We start from the raw sequence: 20,114 nt of genomic DNA on the forward strand, positions 1-20,114 counted from the left end.
ATGCTTCAATATCTGACGCTTTAGGCGCCCTTTAGCGTCAGTTAGATGACGCCCTAGGATTGCGTGTACCCTACCCCCACCCCATACCTAAACCTAACTGCGTCCTCTAACTGACGCTTTCCTTTAGCGTCAGTTAGATGACGCCGTAGGATCGCGTCATGTAATGGCGCTTTTCCACTGCATAGTACGGTACGGTTCGGTACGGCTCACTTGTGGTGCTTTTCCACTGCATGGTACGGTACAGTACGGTTCGCTTCAGGTCGCTTTAAATGGTACCTGGTCTGTTGAGGTTCCAAGCGTACCGTACCGGTACTAAAATGTGACGTGAAACACTGCAGATCACTGATTGGTCAGACAGAATCGTCACTACCAGCGTCACTACTAGCGTCATTGGATTTGCGACACGAGACACTTTTTTAGCAGAATTTTTGTTTTGCTGCCATCAGCCTCATTTTAAACACATTTTTCCTTCTAGCAGTTAAAAACAACCACATACCGAGAATCAGGAACACCATCCCCTCGATAGTCTGTTGTGGGTTTGAAAATGTGGCGCTTTTAAGATGATGTCATGGCAGTAGAGGCGCGCGCAAATAACGATCAATCCCACACACTTTGAAGGGGTACTACTGCAGTGGAAACGCAAAGCGAGCCGAACTGTTCCGCGCCGAGTCGAAGCGTACTGGGCCGAACCGTACCGTACTATGCAGTGGAAAAGCGCCTTAAGTGACGCTAAAGGGCGCCTAAAACGTCAAATATTGAAGCATGGTCAAAGGTGACGCCTTGGGGTGAGAATGTGTTGGACTAAAATAACATGACATAGCCTATAGCCTGGTTTCAACAGCCAGATATATTTACACTTGTCCAGTTTCGTCTGGAATGAGGCCCAGACCACGTCCTCAAGTGGTTTGAGCGATCGGATTCAAATTCGTTGAAATTCGCCAAATGCGTTTCGGAGGGCAACCTGGTCTTTTCACGATCGAATAGCTATCCGGTCACAGAAAATGCATGAAGTGACCAGGTGAAAACAGCCCCTTTGAATCCATCGTCTACTTTTGTGGAAAGTTGACTAAAGTTGTGTCGTTCGAGTTGTCTTCTCTGATACGGAGAATAGCGGCGAATATACAAACCTAACCTACCAGTCAGTCATAGCCAGGCGAGCGTGAACCCGCATGACGTCACGCCAGGTCTCACGTTCGAGCCCGAATCCCTCTTAATTATTTCACTGTAGGATTATAGAGGAGATCGCAGTGATCGGAGAAGGGCTCATTCAGCCCATCAGGCGATTGTTTAAGCATGTATGAGTTAGAAAACGTCTATTTTTAACATAAAATGTTGCGCAATGGACCTTTAACTCATTACAGAAATATTCCATCAGACACCATCATCCAGGATATTCTGTTTGTTTATTTTTTTCTGACTGCGTGAGTTTACAGTACTGTATGTGTGTGTTTGTGTGGAAGTGGTTGTGCCAGGCACAAGAGACCACACCTCCATCCACTGATCAGCACCATGTCCCTCACCTCCCACCTCAAGCAGCCTTATAAAGCCTTATCAAGGAGTCTTGTGCAGACACTCAGCCTGGGACGTGGAACGCTGCAGGTAGGGCAAACATGCATAACTTGTGCAAACATAGCCTACATAGATCCACATACATAGTGTAGGGCAAAACATAGTGCAAATAGAAAACATGTACACAAGACTTTTCGATATGTATTTTCTTGACGGCTATCTCTTTTTTCAGTGAATATAACCAGATCACTAAAAGTGTGCCAGAAGGTCATCTTGTTTTTGAGTTTAAACGATTATGATGCTGAACACAGCCATCTTCAGCTGGTTTTTGATTAATGTTGTGGTGATGGCATCACATTCACACCTAAGGCGTAGTGAACACTCTTTTGCTCTTTCTGACACAGGTAAGGTTTCTAGACTGATGTTATTTATTTTATTTATTTATTATTATTTTTTGGTGTGTATCTTTTTGTATTGATCTTTTTGGAGATTAAGATTTTTGTTATTGTTTACATTTTAATGTGGTTTTCATACACTACAAATGTTCACACATATCTTATATGGGATATTTTACCAGACTTTTTTTTATTCTAAAATGTTAAAAAGACTTAAAATAAATCGGCAGGTTTGTCCAAACGTATTATGTTTTATACATGTATGTGTATGCATTTAATGTGTTTTGATAAAGAATATAATTTCAGTTCTTAATGTGGACTCTATTTTGACAGGACATTATCTTTAAATTTTGATCAGTATGGAGAGTATAAAAGATTTTTGCAAAAATTCTCAGTACTTCATTGTGTAAATCCCAGTTAACATTAGGTGAATTTCAAATACAGTGGACTGCTTTAAAGGAATACTCCACCTTTTTTTTTGTTTTTTTGTTTTTATATTAAACTGTTATTGATACCCTAAGAGGAGTTGAAACATATCTCTCATCTCAGTGCATGCACTCAATCGCTCTGGCACGCTAGACACTTTGATCGCACTCAACTTAGCCAAGTTCATTCAATAGGGGCCAAGTTACACGACACAGTTACACGAGTAGTGTAACTCGACCAAGAATGGTGACACAAAATAAAACGTTGCACTTTTCTAAGCGCATAACTATAATGAATGGTGAAATACCTTTAAGAATAAGCACTTCGGCATATACTATATCTATGGACTCGGCGCAGTATTATTATCACTCTGGCGAGGATTTTTCACAAGTGATGATATTACTATGCTGAGTCGAAGTGCTCCCAAGCACTTGCTGTGGTATTCCACCATACATTATAGTTATACACTTTACACGTTTAGAAAAGTGCAACGTTGTATTTTGTGTCACCATTCTTGGTTGAGTTACTCTACTCGTGTAACTGTATTTAAATAGAGAAAACTTGGAGGTGTTTGGTCGCTTCTATGCTTGGCCTACTGTATATTGAATGAACTGGGCTAGTTAAGCGCTATCAAATAGTGTTTCGCGCACCAGAGCGATTGCGTGCACACACTGAGACGAGAGAGGTATGTATCAACTGGTCTTAGTTAAGGGAATATAGTTTAATATGAAAAAACGGTGGAGTATCCTTTTAATATATATATATATATATATATATATATATATATATATATATATATATATATAATATATGGCACATTTGTGTTTTGTATGTCACAGACGTACTACCTATACTGGAGCACCTAGAAAGAAACTCTGCAGAAGAAAAACTGCTAGAAGACCTTGGATCCTATGATGAGGTGGTTAATTTACATTTGGCTTACAGAATTTACATGTACCACCAGTGGTATGTACCTCCACTTGGTACGCCAAATGACAGTGCTAAAATATTTCAAAAAGTTCCTTCTATTTAAATTTTTTTTTTCATGTTTTACTTTTAATATTATTATTATATTATTGTCCTTTTTACAATTCTATTTACAATTTTAATATTGGTTAGCTTTTACTCTGAGGTATAGCCCTCATTCGTAAGCAGTGCATTGTTTGAATGGTTAAAGGGACTGTGTGTAACTTTTTATGTCATTTATTATCTAAAATCAATATTTTTATTCATAATATGTCCTCAGTTGTGTACAAATACAATTTATCCTCGTAAAACAAATAATTTATTGTATTTACATACATGGGACGGGTAAGTCCACGGAGGCTTCCATGTCATTCCGACATCTTGAAAAACTATAGCAGAGAGGATCAAAAAGTACTAGACCAACGCGTTTCCACAAGCAGCAGAACCAGACGAGCAGAGCAGTTGAGAGGCGCTTGTCTAAACCATAGGCGGTCTAAACCCGGCAATTTTAAAAAGCTGAATTGCAATTTTATTTTCTATGGTGGATCATACTAATGCCGAGCCACAGGGGAAGAAATCCTCGTCACCAAAGTCCCAAATTGAACGAAAAAGGAAACATGACCGCAGAGTACAAAAAACAAGAGTAAATGATTTGAAGGAGAAAGATTTCAAAAGAGCTGTTGAAGTTGCCTGCTTTCTCCTCGACAGATAAGTCAATGTTACAGTCTTAATTACATGCATTTTTTCCTTGCTTGGTTTTATAATATAGACAGTAGAACATTTATAGTGAAAAGCTAAGCAGACTATTTGATTATAACATTAGCAGCTAATGAGTAAAGTAGAGAAGGTGCTAAAAAGGTGATAAAAATTCAATAATAATATATTTTAATAAGGCATATGATTGTGTTCTTGCAACTTTGCACACAGTAAAAAAAATACATGGTGAACATTTGAAGAAAGGCTATCACAATCATGTTTTTATTTTATCTGTCAGATAGCCTACGTCTCGTCTCTTTATTTTTTTCTACCATAAAATAAACCAACATTTTTTTTCGGGAGCTTCCTCTTTTTCTCTGATTGAAAATACCTGTAGCCTACAGGGAGTCGAGAGAGTGGTAAAGCTTCCGATACACATATTTATATCACATTTATAAATAAGTCCTGTTAATAAGTTAGCAAATAAACAGAAACAGACGTGACTGAAGAAGAGTGTCCTCTTTCTTATGTGAAACCTAACGGTAATTTATTACAGTGTGACTAATGTGACGAATAAAGAAGGCATAAATACTAATCACAATAGTTCATGTTTTTCACATTCAGTAATTCATTCTGTAGCATTTGTTTATTCGCTGTGTCAAGTTGCAGTTTGTTTGAAATTACAAACCGGTTCACCTGAAGGAAAACTCGACAAAGTGCTATTAGAAGACATCCTTCCTGTCATAGTTTTTTGGTACATAACGGCTACCGTAGATGCAAACACACATTTGAAAAAGCAAGGCGCTGGAGAGCACAATTCGTTTGAATGCAAAATACAATTTCAATGCAAGATGGGAGTAAATCTTACATAGAGTCCCTTTAAGGTGATGACTTGGATGTTCTGATATAATTTAACATGGAACTTGGTCTGAAAAGTTTGAGCACTATAACATTTTTCTCTGTGTATTTTTCTTTTGTTGCCATAACCACAGGATCTGGGTAAAGCTGCACGGCTTCAGAGAAGAGGCACCCGTTCCCCCAGCCGCTGTATCCCTCATCAGCAGTCCTGCCTGGGCCACCACCTGCCCTGCTGCAACCCCTGCGATACGTGTTACTGCCGTTTCTTTAAAGCCTTCTGTTACTGCCGTAGCATGGACCACACTTGCAAAAACTAATATGCATAGAGCCAAATTCTACCCTGAAATGGCTATGGTGGCTTAACATTTACAGTTTATGCAGCTATAGCATGTACAGTATGTGGATAGCGCAAACATACAGCCATACACTATCCACAGAGACGTTTAATATAGACCAAATATAATGATTAATAATGTGTTAATACAGCTGCACAAAGCATAGAGTGCACATTTGCTCTTAACCATTTTAATGCTGCAGTTTAAGGTGTAATTTTATGGCAATTTTAAGGTCAATATCTGCTCATTGCCTGAAATATTTTGTATATATGAATTCAATAAACTCTTATTGCAGATGTAAAGAGTATTAACTAAAAGGGGAACAAAAAACAACTTTAACCATATACAACTGCACAGACAGCACACATACACTGAGAGGCAGAAGAAAAACTGAGGGGAAATTATCAGTAATCATCAGTAATTAGTAATTATCATGGTTTAAAAAAAGGTAACCAAAAAAAAAACACATGTGCAACAACCCAACAACACAGAAGATGAACTTGCTGGAGTATTTCAACGCATTCTCACCCCAAGGCGTCACCTTTGACCATGCTTCAATATTTGACGTTTTAGGCGCCCTTTAGCGTCACTTACATGACGCGATCCTACGGCGTCATCTAACTGACGCTAAAGGAAAGCGTCAGTTAGAGGACGCGTTTAGGTTTTAGGTGTGGGGTGGGGGTAGGGTACACGCGATCCTAGGGCGTCATCTAACTGACGCTAAAGGGCGCCTAAAGCGTCAGATATTGAAGCATGTCCAAATGCTTCCCAAGGCGTCAGTTAAGTGACGCCTTGGGGGTGAGAATGGGCTGAGTATTTTGCAGTTTTGCATTTTGAAGCTGGAGCAAAACAGGTTATACTTCAAATTCCATAATTCATTTAAAGTAGCCCACAGGAATCCCAAAACACAAAGTTAAGTTCTTAAAGTTAAGAGAATTAACATTCTCAGCAAAGAAGGTGAGTCCATGAAACATTTCAACAACAACAAGTCCAGACAACGAGTGAGTGCAAGTGAGCGGTAAATACAAATCCAAACCAGTCAAAGAAATAAGAAACAGGTGATACAACTTAATCAATCAATTAAAAACCATGAAAACTTGATGTACTATGGAAACGGTTTTCTTTTGCTTTTTTTGTGTATGACAACGTTGTCAAAATGATCCCTGTTCACATGGATCCGCAAAAATGATAAATAAAAAAAAAATGTTGTATTATTAATGCATGCCATATGGTGACTTTTATGGCATTAGGTATGTGAACACACACACACAAAAAAAATTGAGGTCATGATCTAAGAACGCTAAGTGGTCATAAAAATAGTGCCTTTTGTGCTCTTCGGTCAAAAATGACCGACCATAGGAAATGAATGGGAAATTGACAAAAACACAAAAATTCGTAGAATGTATAGCCACGAGGTGAGGCGGAGTTATGCAATTCAAAATCCGCAGACCCATGGCATTTCTTTGCCATTGGATCGTTTTATATTGGTTGAAGCTGATAGACTTTCTAAGCGAAAATCCCATTCGTCGGCATCCGACGGAACGTTGTTCCTCTATTGTGTTTACTTTAACTTTCAGCAGCCATTTGCTCCACCATATCCTCAGGTGTTAATGTGTGTGATTGAATGTAAGTTTATTTATTCCAACACTATCTCACGACCAATTCGTACGAATTCGACGCATGATTAAAAAGTGTCTAATTCGTAATTCGTACGACCTCGCTCGTACTAATTCGTACGATTTGTCTAAACCCACGTGATGGTTAAGTTTAGGGGCGGGGTAAGGGGTAGGTCATTCGTACGAATTCATACGAATTGGCCAATTCGTAAAATATGTACGATTTAGTAAAATATGTACGATTTAGCAAAATCGTATTAATTCGTACGAGTGAGGTCGTATGAATTGTTACGAATCAGCCACTTTTTAATGATTCGTCGAATTCGTACGACTTGGTCGTGAGATCGGGTTGATTTATTCACACACAGTTATAAGTGATGTATGTTTGTGACATTGTGCACAACATCATAATATGAGTGTTATGTAACTTACATTGATTCATTCACGTGTAGGCTATATGGTTGCAGCTGTAAATCCTATTGTGACGTTGGTTTATATATATATATATATATATATATATATATATATATATATATATATATGAGGCGAGCTGAATCAATACTAAAATGTGATTGGTCAGAGAGCTTCGTCACCATTCACTCCGTCATCATTGCACGAGCCAGATGGAGTATGCAGAATAACCCCCCCATTTTTAAATAGTTTGGCAAGAGATAGTTACTAAACTTACTACTATTATTATGGCAACTCGGAAGAATACGCCGTGGTCAATCAAGGAGGTGCAGACTTTCCGTTGTTTGGTTGCCGAAGAAAGGATCCAGCGAGAGCTTGATGGGGCAACGAGGAACGAAAAGCATCGCTATGACGACCAGGTAATATTTGTGGTGGTACTGCAATTGAAAACTGAGGCGAGCCGAGGCGAGTTGAGTCGAGCTGGTAATGGAAAAGCACCATAAATGAAGAGCACCTGAGGGTTAAATGAAAATGGTGTTTTGAGGGCCTGAAAATGCATACTTTTTAATACAGGTTTCAAAGTGCAAGATTTTAAAATATATTTTATAAGATTTTATATGTAGGCTACAGAAACTATGAGGGGCAATAATATAAAAATATTTAGAATCAATCAAAATAACAAAAATCCTTAATTCCATAAGTTTAAATAACTGCATTTTTTAATCTTCTTGCAGCCCCCTTTGAATTGTATTGAGGCCCAGGCCCCCTGTTTGAGAACCTCTGTATTATGATGTTGTTTTGACTACTTTATGATTATTCTAAAATGGGGAAAATAATAATAATAATAAGGAATGAGCAAGGAGTATAGGAGTGAATGAGCAGGAGTATAAATTATATCTGAAAAAATGTTATATATATATATATATATATATATATAATAGTCTTTATAATAATTAATCCAAGAAAGACAAATAAAAGGTCATGTCATACATCTTTATTAAAGAAAATAAAGACAATTATCATGGCTGCTTTAGTTAGATGCAATTGTCTGGTCAACCCAGGCACGGAGTTTGGTGACACGGGCGTACACAGCAGGTGTGCTGGTTGAGCAGGTGCTACTTCCCCAGGACACGATACCAACAAGAGTCCAGACTCCATTCTTCTCACAGACCAAAGGACCACCAGAATCTCCCTGTAAAACAGAGGTAAGTCAGGTAAGTCAGTGTTCATCACAATCTTCAAGAGCTTGGCAAATAGAAAGGTAAGGTGGAAAATCAAGAGAGACTCACCATGCAAGATGAGGCACCATCGGCTCCGGCACAGATCATCAGATCAGTGATGTTGGTTCCCCAGTAACGCTTGCAGTCATCATTGGTCAGCAGGGGCAGAGCGGCCTGCTGGAGCAGGGGAGGGGTATCAGCGGCTGAAACGACAGATTGGCAGCATTTTTAGAAGCTTTCAGCATAGAAAACAAGTCAGGACAGTAAGTTTTACCTTCTTAAACCATAAAAGCTGAGAAATGCTATAAGATATATAAAAATCAAATCAAACTTTCATCATTGTAAATGTAAATATTTTTTTTAAATATATGTAAAAATTCTGAATTGAAAAGAGATTCTGAAACTCACCATTGTACCTGGTCAGGCCCCATCCAGAGGTCACACACTTCATGCCTCCAGGGAAGTCGTCAGTGGTTTCAGCGAGACACACGGGAGACACATGAGTGTTGATCTGAGCAGGAGTGGCCAGCTTGATCAGGAGGATGTCGTTGTTGATGGTGAAGCTGTTGTAGTTAGGGTGCTTGATGGACTTTGGGAAGAGGATACAGACATGTTAGCATTCTAATTTTAAGGTAGCAATCAGTGGAAATGCTCTCTTCAGGTTTCTATTAAAATACTATCTCATAACAGTGGTTCATGCAGGACATATGTTAGTGCTTTTCAACAATGGGAATCTGTGCCATTGCTGCTGAATCTTGTGAAAAACAATCATATTACCTAGGTTGTGATTGTGTGTTTGCAATTTGTATTGAATGTGAGGTCGTTGGCTTTGGGAAACGCACCCCAGATCAATTAGTGAATCAACAACGGACTCATTTACTGAGCTGCAAGTTGTCGTTATTAGGGGCCATTAAGCACTGAATGATGTAGCCCCTAATGTACAGTAATTGTTATTTTGTTATTATTTTAACAATATTAATCTTTTCTTTTTCTCGAACAGGCATCCCTTTGAACCTTACATACTGTAGTCAAAACATGAAATTTGTTACACAGATAGAGGTAGTCCTGAATAGTAGTTTTGAGTATTTTCAGTGATGTCAAATGCATGAAGATTGTTTTGCATGAGCATTGTCACTCGTATAGGTATATTTGTAATAAATGAAGCAATTGTGCTTTACGTTTATGTATTGAATTTGGACAGGGACTTCCCAAGGCAAAACAGAATTCTGTAGGAAATACTGCGAAACTCAATAAAATAGATATTGAGGGTCTACACACCGTTCCAACGGCAATGGTCTGAATGGCCTCAGCATTGGATGAACGATCATGCTCACCAAGGACGACGCTGTGAGAGGTCCTGTAATTATAGATATAGATAATCAAAATGGTTTAACCCCAAATCTTTGGTTGCAGGACAACAGGCTATAAATACCAAATGAAATATAATGATAACTGAAATTCAAACTTATTTCCCATTGATCCTTATAGGCATTAAGGTTTACTGTTTAATACTGTCTTACCGGACATTGCAGTGAGCAGCAGTCACAACCCACCACTCGTTGATCAGGGAGCCACCGCAGAAGTGGAAGCCAGTGGAGTCCTGCGAAAAAAAATTTAAAATGATGAAATAAATGATAACGTTTTTTTGAGTTTGCATTGTTATTCACACCAGTTTTACCTGCAGAGACACCTGCCAGGGCCAGGAGTGAGTCCTTGCCTCCTCACCATTCACAATCCTGGCGTAGCCAGTGATAACAGGAGGAATGGCAGGAACGCCACAGCCTAACAGATCAAAAAATTACACAAAGAAATTTAACAGATTCATACATCCTGACTGAGCACTATTTAAAAGACTTGTATAATGGTCTCTTATGTTAAGAAAAACAGGATTGTACCATAGGCTGCACCAAAGAAGGCGAGACAGGAGAGTATCCACAAGAAGGCCATTGCTGCACTTGAATATTGTTTGCTCCTCTGAGGGCTTTATATATTCAGTCCTCATTCATATGCTGGACATCTTATCGCTTCACTGTGGGATATTGTGCACCTTGCAAAGGAGAGTTTTTTCCACCCCTGCAAAAGATAATGCCCCCTCCTTCTGCTTGCTTTAAATCGGCTGTAAATCGTTCATTATTGAATTACATTGATATTTATGCATTTGACAGACTTAAACTGCATTGAGGTAATCATTTTATCAGTTTGTGCATCCCCTGTTTGTTAAACCCTCAACCATGGCATTTCTAACACCTTGTTGCTCTATACTGTTGGAGCTACAGAAATCTACCCAATTACCCACGAAAGAATGCCTTTAACTTTCACTGATTCACAATGATTGAAAATTGCTCTAATATTATCTTTAATTTCTCAGTTTCATGCAACACATTTTTTAGGAAAGCTGTACTCAGAAAAGTGATAACCTCCATGTTATATTAGTTAATAACATCTGTGTGGTGAAAATGGCTATATTTCACATGTGACTGTTATTTTATTTTATTTTTTTTATTTTGTGCAATATTCTCTGTTAAATGAACTGCACAAAAGCTTCCTATAAGTTTGATGAGAGGATTTCATATTTTGCATTTATCAAATAAGATTATTGAATGAATTTCTTAATTTTACTACTTTTGTTGCGTAACATACATTTTTCAAGTCATTGTGTTGACTGCAATAACCCTGACCTAGATAACTATATTTTCATACGCACTGATAATGCTGTGTTCCTGGTTTCAAGGCCTCTGTGTCCACATCTGCACTGATTCCCAGCTCATTTAGGTAACTTATTCCACATATTTTTTTAAGTCAGTTCAGCTGTATGTAAGCTGTAAATGTACATAATTGCATTATTTACATACTGCAACCAATTTACTTTGCACTGATATACCTAAGATCAAATATTCCAAAATGCGAATATTATGAGATTTCATTCAAAGATTATTCAGTCATCAATGGCAAAAAAGTGGCCCAATCAACCTGAATTCAGCCCTATATTTATTCTTGTGGTACTCATTTTTATCCAAAGAGTTCTGAATGGGATTGAAAATGCAGCAACATAGTGATTCTAAGGAAGTATGCAATATTACTTATTAGAAAAGTAAGAGTTAAAAAGGAGAGTGCGAAATAGTTCAACAACAAGAAGTACCTTTCCAGTAGCAAAAGTTAATGGATTAACAGTTAACATTAACTGTGTTCATGTAAATGACTTAATTGGGCTGATATTCACAATTGCACAGCAAAAATGTATAAATCCTCATGACAACAACCTTATGATAAAGTGTAAAATTTGGGGCTGTCCAGAGCTATTGGGCTCTATCTTGCACCCCGGCGCAAATGACTTTATACACTGACGCATTTATCATTATTTTGCACGCGCGCAAAGCTTTTTTTTTTTTTTTTACCTCCACAGACGCACGTCGGTAAACTAGGCTATAGGAAATGAACTTGCGCTCGCTGGGCGGGTTGGCACAAAAATGAGGCGTGTGTCGGCGCAAACAATTCCTAGTGCTATTTTGCAGTTCCAGAAAACAAATGCGTCAATGACCAGAAAAAAAACCTGGTCTAAAGTCAGTGGCGCGTTGCGCTTTGTTCATAATGCTAAGCGCGCCTGCTTGGCCATAATACAGAGAGTGAACAACGCGCACAGCACACACAGTAGATGATTCTCTCATCTACACAGAAGCATTTTACTTTTTGCAAATGATACGTTATTATAAGAAGAGTTCAGATGCAAAAGCCTCTAAATACCATTTTAAATTTTCTTCTTTAATGATGATTTTTATCAAACTTGTAAGTTCAGTAATTTCACTTAAATAACAATTAATAGGTAATTATCATTGCCATTTAAGTGAAATTATTGAACTTAAATATACAAGTTTGATAAAAATCATCATTAAAGAAGAAAATTTCAAATGGCATTTAGAGGCTTTTGCATCTGAACTCATTAAGAAAAAATATATAAACATGAGGGAAATCATTGTTGTGTCCATGATGATGGGAAGAATAGGCATAAAACTTACACATTTACCCAAGTTATTATATTTAACCGAAGCTAATTTGGGTGGGTTTGTCCCATCCCCAATGTCCCTTCTCTTTCTTTTACGGCCCTGACGAGAACATCGATCTCCTCGGCTGTGAACCGATTGTGATCACGCTCTTAAAGGGAATGTGATTTGACGCTCTTATTTATGGTTTATTTCCGTTACGCCTAAAAACCACACGTATGAATAATGAAGCTACTCTCCAGACCAACCCCTTTTAGATTTGCGCCATGGCGCAAGAGGTATTTATCCCGCCGGGAAAACAGCAACAGCGCCGGGATCCGCCCACAAAGTTACTTGCGCATTGCGCTTTGACACTTGCGTTTTAGATCGTTAAAATAGGGCCCATTGTGTTTGAAATGTGTTAGAATGGTAACAGTGTGTGTGTGTGTGTGTGTGTGTGTGTGTGTGTGTGTGTGTGTGTGTGTGTGTGTGTGTGTGTGTGTGTGTGTGTGTGTGTGTGTGTGTGTGTTTTTTGTTTGTTTGTTTATTTTTTGTATTTATTATATTATTCTGTGCTTTTATATTCTTAGCATTTATAAAACTTCTTTCAAGAATTTTATCATAATATTATTAAAATAGGCCTATATTAAACAAAACAAAGTATTTTATTTATATATTATTATTGATTACAAATGAATGGCAGGTAACTAAAACAACAACTTGTGAGTATATTTAACATTCAAAAAAGAAATAATGTTATTCATTTTCTTTCCTGTTCACTTGTTCACTTTTTTTTTTTTTTTTTTTTTTTTTACATAGTCTTCTATTCACAAAGTTCATTTAAAAGAGCTCCAGGCATGATAGCTATAATAGAAAACATGATTGGGAACATGATTTATTGTGATTTCGAGATGATCTACTAGTTGTTATTATTACTTTGTATTATTACATACACATTTGTCATCTCATCTGGTTTTGCAGAAGATTTATAGCAGTTTCAAATAATTAATCTTCTGTTGAATTTGCAATTATCAAAGTAATGTAATAAGAAAAATTCACTCAAACATATAAAGTCCATTGTCCACTGTAAACAAAGTTATTGGATTACAATTTTTTTTTTTCTACAGAAAAAAAATACAAACAGTTTGTTTTGTTTCAAAGTGAAACTTTATTGATGAACATTATGAGCACAAACTACTGTATAAACATTGTGCTTTAGTTAGCAGCAATGGTCTGGTCAACCCAGGCACGGAGTTTGGTGACACGGGCGTACACACCAGGCGAGCTGGTTGAGCAGGTGCTACTTCCCCAGGACACGATACCAACAAGAGTCCAGACTCCATTCTTCTCACAGACCAAAGGACCACCAGAATCTCCCTGTAAAACACACAGGTTAGTCAGATCTTCACAATCTTCAAGAGCTTGGCAAATAGAAAGGTAAGATGGAAAATCAAGAGAGACTCACCATGCAAGATGAGGCACCAGAGGCTCCGGCACAGATCATCAGATCAGTGATGTTGGTTCCCCAGTAACGCTTGCAGTCATCATTGGTCAGCAGGGGCAGAGCGGCCTGCTGGAGCAGGGGAGGGGTATCAGCGGCTGAAACGACAGATTGGCAGCATTTTAGAAGCTTTCAGCAAAGAAAACACGTCAGGACAGAGCTCAAACTCAAGTTTTACCTTCTTAAACCATAAAAGCTGAACAAATGCTATAAGATATATAAAAAATAAAATCAAACTTTCATCATTGTAAATGTAAATATTTTTTTAAATATATGTAAAAATGCTGAATTGAAAAGAGATTCTGAAACTCACCATTGTACCTGGTCAGGCCCCATCCAGAGGTCACACACTTCATGCCTCCAGGGAAGTCGTCAGTGGTTTCAGCGAGACACACGGGAGACACATGAGTGTTGAACTGAGCAGGAGTGGCCAGCTTGATCAGGAGGATGTCGTTGTTGATGGTGAAGCTGTTGTAGTTAGGGTGCTTGAAAACCTTTGGGAAGAGGATATAGATGTGTCAGCATTCGCTGAAGCAATTCTCATATTTAGTGGCAGAAATTTCTTCATCTCTCTGTTTAAACCTTGTCTCAGTGCATTAGGTGTGATACAGAACATATAGAGTCTACACACCGTGTCAACAGTCATGGTCTGAATGGCCTCAGCGTTCGAGGAACGATCATGCTCACCCAGAACGACACTGTGAGAGGTCCTAATAAAAAAAAAGCATCGATTTCTTTTACTCATTAGCGAAACATACTTATTCTGAAATAATAGTTGGTAAAAAAATAATAATAATTTATACTGATTATACTTTTAATACTTTCTCACCTGACATTGCAGTGAGCAGCAGTCACAACCCACCACTCGTTGATCAGGGAGCCACCACAGAAGTGGAAGCCAGTGGAGTCCTGCAATGAGACATTAGATTAATTTATTTATTTTAGCCAATATTAATGTTTGTTTTGTTAAATGTGTTTATTTTATCCATATGTCATCTGTTAAAATGATGTCTGCTTGTACCTGCAGAGACACCTGCCACGGCCAGGAATGACGAACTGCCTCCTCACCATTCACAATCCTGGCATAGCCAGTGATAACGGGAGGGATAGCAGGAACACCACAGCCTTGAGAGTAAAAAAAAAACATTTGTAGAAATGTTCATGCAAATCCAAGCATTCTTCCCTTGATGGGTATGTAGCCTATTAAAACTAGACTTTTTTTCAAATTTTTAAATCTGTTTTACAGAGGAAATAACAGCAACAAACCATAGGCTGTTCCAATGAAAGCAAGACACGACAGAATCCAAATGAAAGCCATGATGAATCAGGGCCGTCTCACTAACGTTTGAGGGTTTATATACAAGTCCTTCCCACACATTTCGCAAACATAAATTGCTGACACATTTACTTTGAATAATTATAATAATAATTAATAGTTAAACTATCAATATTGTAAGTATTCCAGAAACCCCATATAAAGGCATCATTTAACCTGTTAACTTATCATTTAATAATTATAACTTTTTTAATTATGTGTATTTTCCAGATGCCTGAAAAATCCCTAGTCCCCTTCTTCTCTATAACCACTTCTATAATATGTTCTGTGATTATTAATTTGCCATTAATTTGCCAACAAAATCCATATTTCAATATAATTATTTTTGATATAATTAAACAATATAATATGTATATTTCAAAATGTATATAATGTGTGATATAATATAAATAATAAAATAAAATGTATAATATGTAATTATAAAAATAATATAAATATTCAGTAGTTCAAATTGTTTGTTTGTTTATTTATTATTATTTATTATTATTATTTTATTCTTCAGTTGCAAATGTCTTTTTGTAATGGAATCTACGAATAAGAAGTTATAATGCTTTTGCCAATCAGAAATATTAACCAAACCGTTTTGGTTGGAACAGATGACACGATTCATATTTCAAAAAAGAGATTCAAATTAAATGTGAACCTTCCAGTGAAGGATTAGTTGGCAACTAATTTAGTTGTTTATGTTTTTTTAAATTAATATTTTTCTGAAATGCAAACCCGATCAACAAATAAAACATATAAATTAATTAAACAATAAGATTTTTTTCAATAAAGTAATTTAAAAGCAATCAAACAGAAATGTTTTATAGCACATTTATTAAGCTACCTGGTTTATGCAAAAAAATGCACTGTACTTTGCTAAACATGGCAATGTTCAAGTACTGTTGGATAAAATCATGGGATTCAGCACAGGTGTAGACCAGCTGATGCAGACTCTCAGGGTTAATTTTTGACCATGACATCAGGTTGCCATGCCCTTATTGGTATGTGTGGAATCATGGTTTGGTGTTAAATAGGACTTTCTGCTGTCAATAATACTGTCTTCTGCACAATGTCTTTCCTGTGGCTGCTGTCCTGTGTTGCCTTCATTGGTGCAGCCTATGGTGAGGACGTTTTTTTTTTTACTGTCATACTCATAGTTACTGAAAAGATCAGTATAGTCACCAGCACCCGATGTTAAAAAATGTATTGTTTGTATTTACGAAAACATTGGTCAATTTCCATTATACTATCAAATTCCATTACATTTTTATTATTCTTTGATCTCTTGTTCTTCCTTTTTCTTTAGGCTGTGGTGTTCCTGCCATTCCTCCTGTTGTCAGTGGCTATGCCCGCATTGTGAATGGTGAAGAGGCACTGCCTCACTCCTGGCCCTGGCAGGTTTCCTTGCAGGTATACTAGTATTATAGCAAATGGTAGATTATACTACACTGTTTATACAAAGTGTAATTTGCTTCTCTCTCTCTCTCTCTCTCTCTCTCTCTCTCTCTCTCTCTCTCGTTTGCCATTGTGTTGTTTAAATGACAGGACTTCACTGGCTTCCACTTCTGCGGTGGCTCTCTGATCAGTGAGTACTGGGTTGTGACTGCTGCACACTGCAGTGTGAGGTGAGGCTATAGACTAATCACAGTACTATGCATGAATCCTGAGGTAGATGAGGATTAATAAACCTTTGTTGCTTATCTCCAGAACTAGTCACCGTGTGATCCTGGGAGAGCATAACAAGGGAAGCGTCAACACTCAGGAGGAAACGCAGACTATGAAAGTGTCAAACGTGAGGCTTAAAACTTCAACCATTCCTCAATAACAAACAAGAGTTGGACACTTAAATGTCCACTTAATAATCATTCAACATGATAATGCATCATGATTCATGACAATGCTTTTTAGGTACAACGTTTACTCTGTATATATGCTCGTTTATGTTTATAGTAATACTTTACAATATGGGTGCACAAATATGCATTAATTCATACTTAAATAATGCACAGATAATCATGAGTTAATGTATAACTCATGAAGAACTAAACCATTAATTAATGATTACTGCATCAGCAATTAATAAAGAGTCTATATTATTAATAGATTACGTAATATATGAATTTCTATTAATTCAATGTGTAATTGTGTATTAATTCCTTAATAACATATTATATTAACTAAAAGTGTAAATTAATGTGTTAATTACCACAATTAGTCAAAGCTATGCACTTCAACTTCCAGTTGTCTGCTTTAATAAATCATTAGCTAATGATTTGCTAATGTATCATTATGTTATGACTTTACTTGTTGGGGCACATCATTATTAACTATTCATTTAATAATTGTAGTAATTTACACATTAATTTTCACTAACAATATAGTAATTAATCATGTATTAATGCATATTAGTGTACCTGTCATATTATCTGGGAGTTGAAATACAAGACTTTGGCTCATTCTGGAAATTAACATATATTAATTAACACTATTGGTTAAAAAAATAAGTTATTATGGAATTAATCCACAATCACATATTTAATTAATAACAATTTATGTATGAACTAATACATTAACCTTACAGACTTTTAATTAGTTCCTAATGTGGTAATCATTACTGAATAGCTTAAATAATCATTAGTTACACATTAATTCAGTATTATCTGTGCATTATTAGTGCACCCATATTGTAAAGTGTTATGTTTATCTCTCCTCATTATTTATTTACTGATTTTTCTGTTTTGACATGGGATTTTTGATTTAATCACAATTACAGGTGTTCACCCACCCTCAGTGGAACTCCAATACCATCGAGAATGACATTGCCTTGATCAAGCTGACCTCCCCCGTCTCACTGAATGACCATGTGTCTCCTGTTTGTCTTGCTGAGACCTCAGACGAATTTGCTCCTGGAATGACATGTGTGACTTCTGGCTGGGGAGTGACCAATCACAATGGTTGGTCTATCTATAACATCACAGTCTATAATACATAGGCCTACTTGCTTTTGTTTCTAGATCAATAGAAATATCTTTAAAAATGTGATATTCATTCAAGTCTAATGGATTAGAATATTTGGAATATATTTCTACTTTAAAACAATAATACAAATAATACATCATTATATTATTGAAATATATTATAATTATTATTCTATAATGGCTATGCAATTGATGTAATGCTAATAATAGATATGCCAATTGATCTCTAATTATATTACCATTCAAAAGTTTGGGGTCAGTAAGATTTTTTGATGTTTTTGAGAGACGTCTCTTATGCTCACCAATTTAATCAAAAATACATAATATTGTGAAACACAATTACAATTGAAAAGAACTGTTTTCTCATTTAATAAATTTTAAAATGTAACTTACTCCTGTTATGGCAAAGCTAGCAAAACATTTGTGCTGCTTAATATGTTAGTGGAAAACAATTTTTTCAGGATTCTATGCTGAATAGGAAGTTCAAACGAACAGCATTTGAAATATACATTTCTCATGACATTATAAATGTCTTTACTGTCTCTTTTGACCAACGTGTCCTTGCTGAAGTATGAATTACTTCAAACGAAAAGAAAGAAAATCTTACTGACCCCAAACTTTTGAATGGTAGCATACGTTTATAATATATTTGCAACATGTTTTATGATCTCTCTCTCTCTCTCTCTCTCTCCGTGTAGCTCTGTTCACCCCTAATGAGCTCCAGCAGGTTGCTTTGCCTCTGTTGTCCAACCAGGACTGTATAAGCTACTGGGGAAGCAACATCCATGATGTCATGATTTGTGCTGGTGCTGCTGGTGCCTCCTCTTGCATGGTAAGAATATTCTCTTCCTCACTTCCTCAATTTCTCTCTATATAACTCTCTCACCATCACTCTCTTGACCGTCTGTCTGTTTAGGGTGACTCTGGTGGTCCTCTGGTGTGTCAGAAGGGTGATGTCTGGACACTGGTGGGTATAGTGTCCTGGGGAAGCAGTCGTTGTGACACCAGTATACCTGGTGTGTACGCCCGTGTCACTGAGCTCCGCGACTGGGTGGATCAGATTCTGGCTTCCAACTAAACACAAAAAAAGTAGATCCCTCAAAATTCCTAAACAGCAGCTAACAAAACAATATATCCATCTTAAAACAATCACTGTGGTAAGACTAATGCTATGAGAGGCTTATTGCTTTTACAGGATGTCTGTAAATAAATTCATACAACATATATGTTATAGTGGGTTTTTTAATATAGCCAACATTTAATTTCAGTTTTGTTTTTTGTTGTTTTTTTTTTGTTTCTCAGAAATATTCAGCAAAATCTACACCTTATTTATTCATTCATTTTCATGGTGTTAGAAATCAGCAAATGGGTACAACACTGTAAGATCCAATTAGTACACCTTACTTGAAAAAAAGCATGCAAACCGATTGCACTCAAAAACTGAGTAAAGTGAAATAGAAATAATATGTAGTACTAACAAGTGCATGCCTAGTAGTGTACACTTACAAGAGAGTTCCAGTAACTTAAAATAATTTCTATACTATACTTGATCTTTTACTTTCCAGTATCTGTGAACCGAGGAAGTGTACTCCAAGAGTGCATTGCGGCATGAATAAATTAATTGCTTTATTTTACTATTTTTGGCTTTATTACAATTTTATTTGCTATCGTTATTGGGGTTATACTGAAAAGAGACAAATAAAATTGTAATGTCTAATTAATTAAATGATTTTTTAAAAATGTTACCACTGTTGTGGTTTGCATGCTGAATGTTGAAGTCTGTGTGTGACTCAACCAAAATTGCAAGATATTGTTACAAATATAGAGGGATTATATCAACCCAATTAAAGATTTATGCCATAAGCGTTAGCAATAAAATGTTAAAAGATGATTATTATACATGAA

At 36.7% G+C, this 20,114-nt stretch overlaps 4 protein-coding genes across 4 annotated transcripts; 2 read left to right on the forward strand and 2 right to left on the reverse strand.

Moving 5' to 3' along the window:
* The first annotated feature begins 1,533 nt into the window (after positions 1-1,533).
* On the forward strand, positions 1,534-5,298 carry agrp (agouti related neuropeptide). The gene is made up of 4 exons (XM_039688514.2): positions 1,534-1,599; positions 1,742-1,913; positions 3,170-3,249; positions 4,985-5,298. The coding sequence occupies exons 2-4, from the start codon at positions 1,805-1,807 to the stop codon at positions 5,165-5,167; spliced, it is 372 nt and encodes a 123-aa protein (XP_039544448.1). The 5' UTR covers positions 1,534-1,599; positions 1,742-1,804; the 3' UTR covers positions 5,168-5,298.
* A 2,893-nt stretch (positions 5,299-8,191) lies between these two features.
* Positions 8,192-10,435, reverse strand: ctrb.1 (chymotrypsinogen B, tandem duplicate 1). Its single transcript, XM_039688522.2, has 7 exons — positions 10,328-10,435; positions 10,111-10,214; positions 9,953-10,032; positions 9,711-9,789; positions 8,841-9,021; positions 8,502-8,635; positions 8,192-8,404 (listed from the first exon to the last, which is right to left on the reverse strand). The coding sequence occupies exons 1-7, from the start codon at positions 10,377-10,379 to the stop codon at positions 8,243-8,245; spliced, it is 792 nt and encodes a 263-aa protein (XP_039544456.2). The 5' UTR covers positions 10,380-10,435; the 3' UTR covers positions 8,192-8,242.
* A 3,118-nt stretch (positions 10,436-13,553) lies between these two features.
* Positions 13,554-15,266, reverse strand: LOC148998454 (chymotrypsin A-like). The gene is made up of 7 exons (XM_089129496.1): positions 15,177-15,266; positions 14,932-15,035; positions 14,740-14,819; positions 14,542-14,620; positions 14,224-14,404; positions 13,875-14,008; positions 13,554-13,786 (listed from the first exon to the last, which is right to left on the reverse strand). The coding sequence occupies exons 1-7, from the start codon at positions 15,226-15,228 to the stop codon at positions 13,625-13,627; spliced, it is 792 nt and encodes a 263-aa protein (XP_088985622.1). The 5' UTR covers positions 15,229-15,266; the 3' UTR covers positions 13,554-13,624.
* Positions 15,267-16,244: 978 nt separating this feature from the next.
* ctrb.3 (chymotrypsinogen B, tandem duplicate 3) lies at positions 16,245-19,433 on the forward strand. Its single transcript, XM_039688656.2, has 7 exons — positions 16,245-16,352; positions 16,538-16,641; positions 16,777-16,856; positions 16,939-17,023; positions 18,005-18,185; positions 18,908-19,041; positions 19,126-19,433. The coding sequence occupies exons 1-7, from the start codon at positions 16,301-16,303 to the stop codon at positions 19,285-19,287; spliced, it is 798 nt and encodes a 265-aa protein (XP_039544590.1). The 5' UTR covers positions 16,245-16,300; the 3' UTR covers positions 19,288-19,433.
* The last annotated feature ends 681 nt before the right edge of the window (positions 19,434-20,114 follow it).

This window comes from Pimephales promelas, chromosome 1 (genome assembly GCF_988280905.1).
Source record: "Pimephales promelas chromosome 1, fPimPro1.hap1.1, whole genome shotgun sequence".
Classification (NCBI taxonomy): Eukaryota; Metazoa; Chordata; class Actinopteri; order Cypriniformes; family Leuciscidae; genus Pimephales; species Pimephales promelas.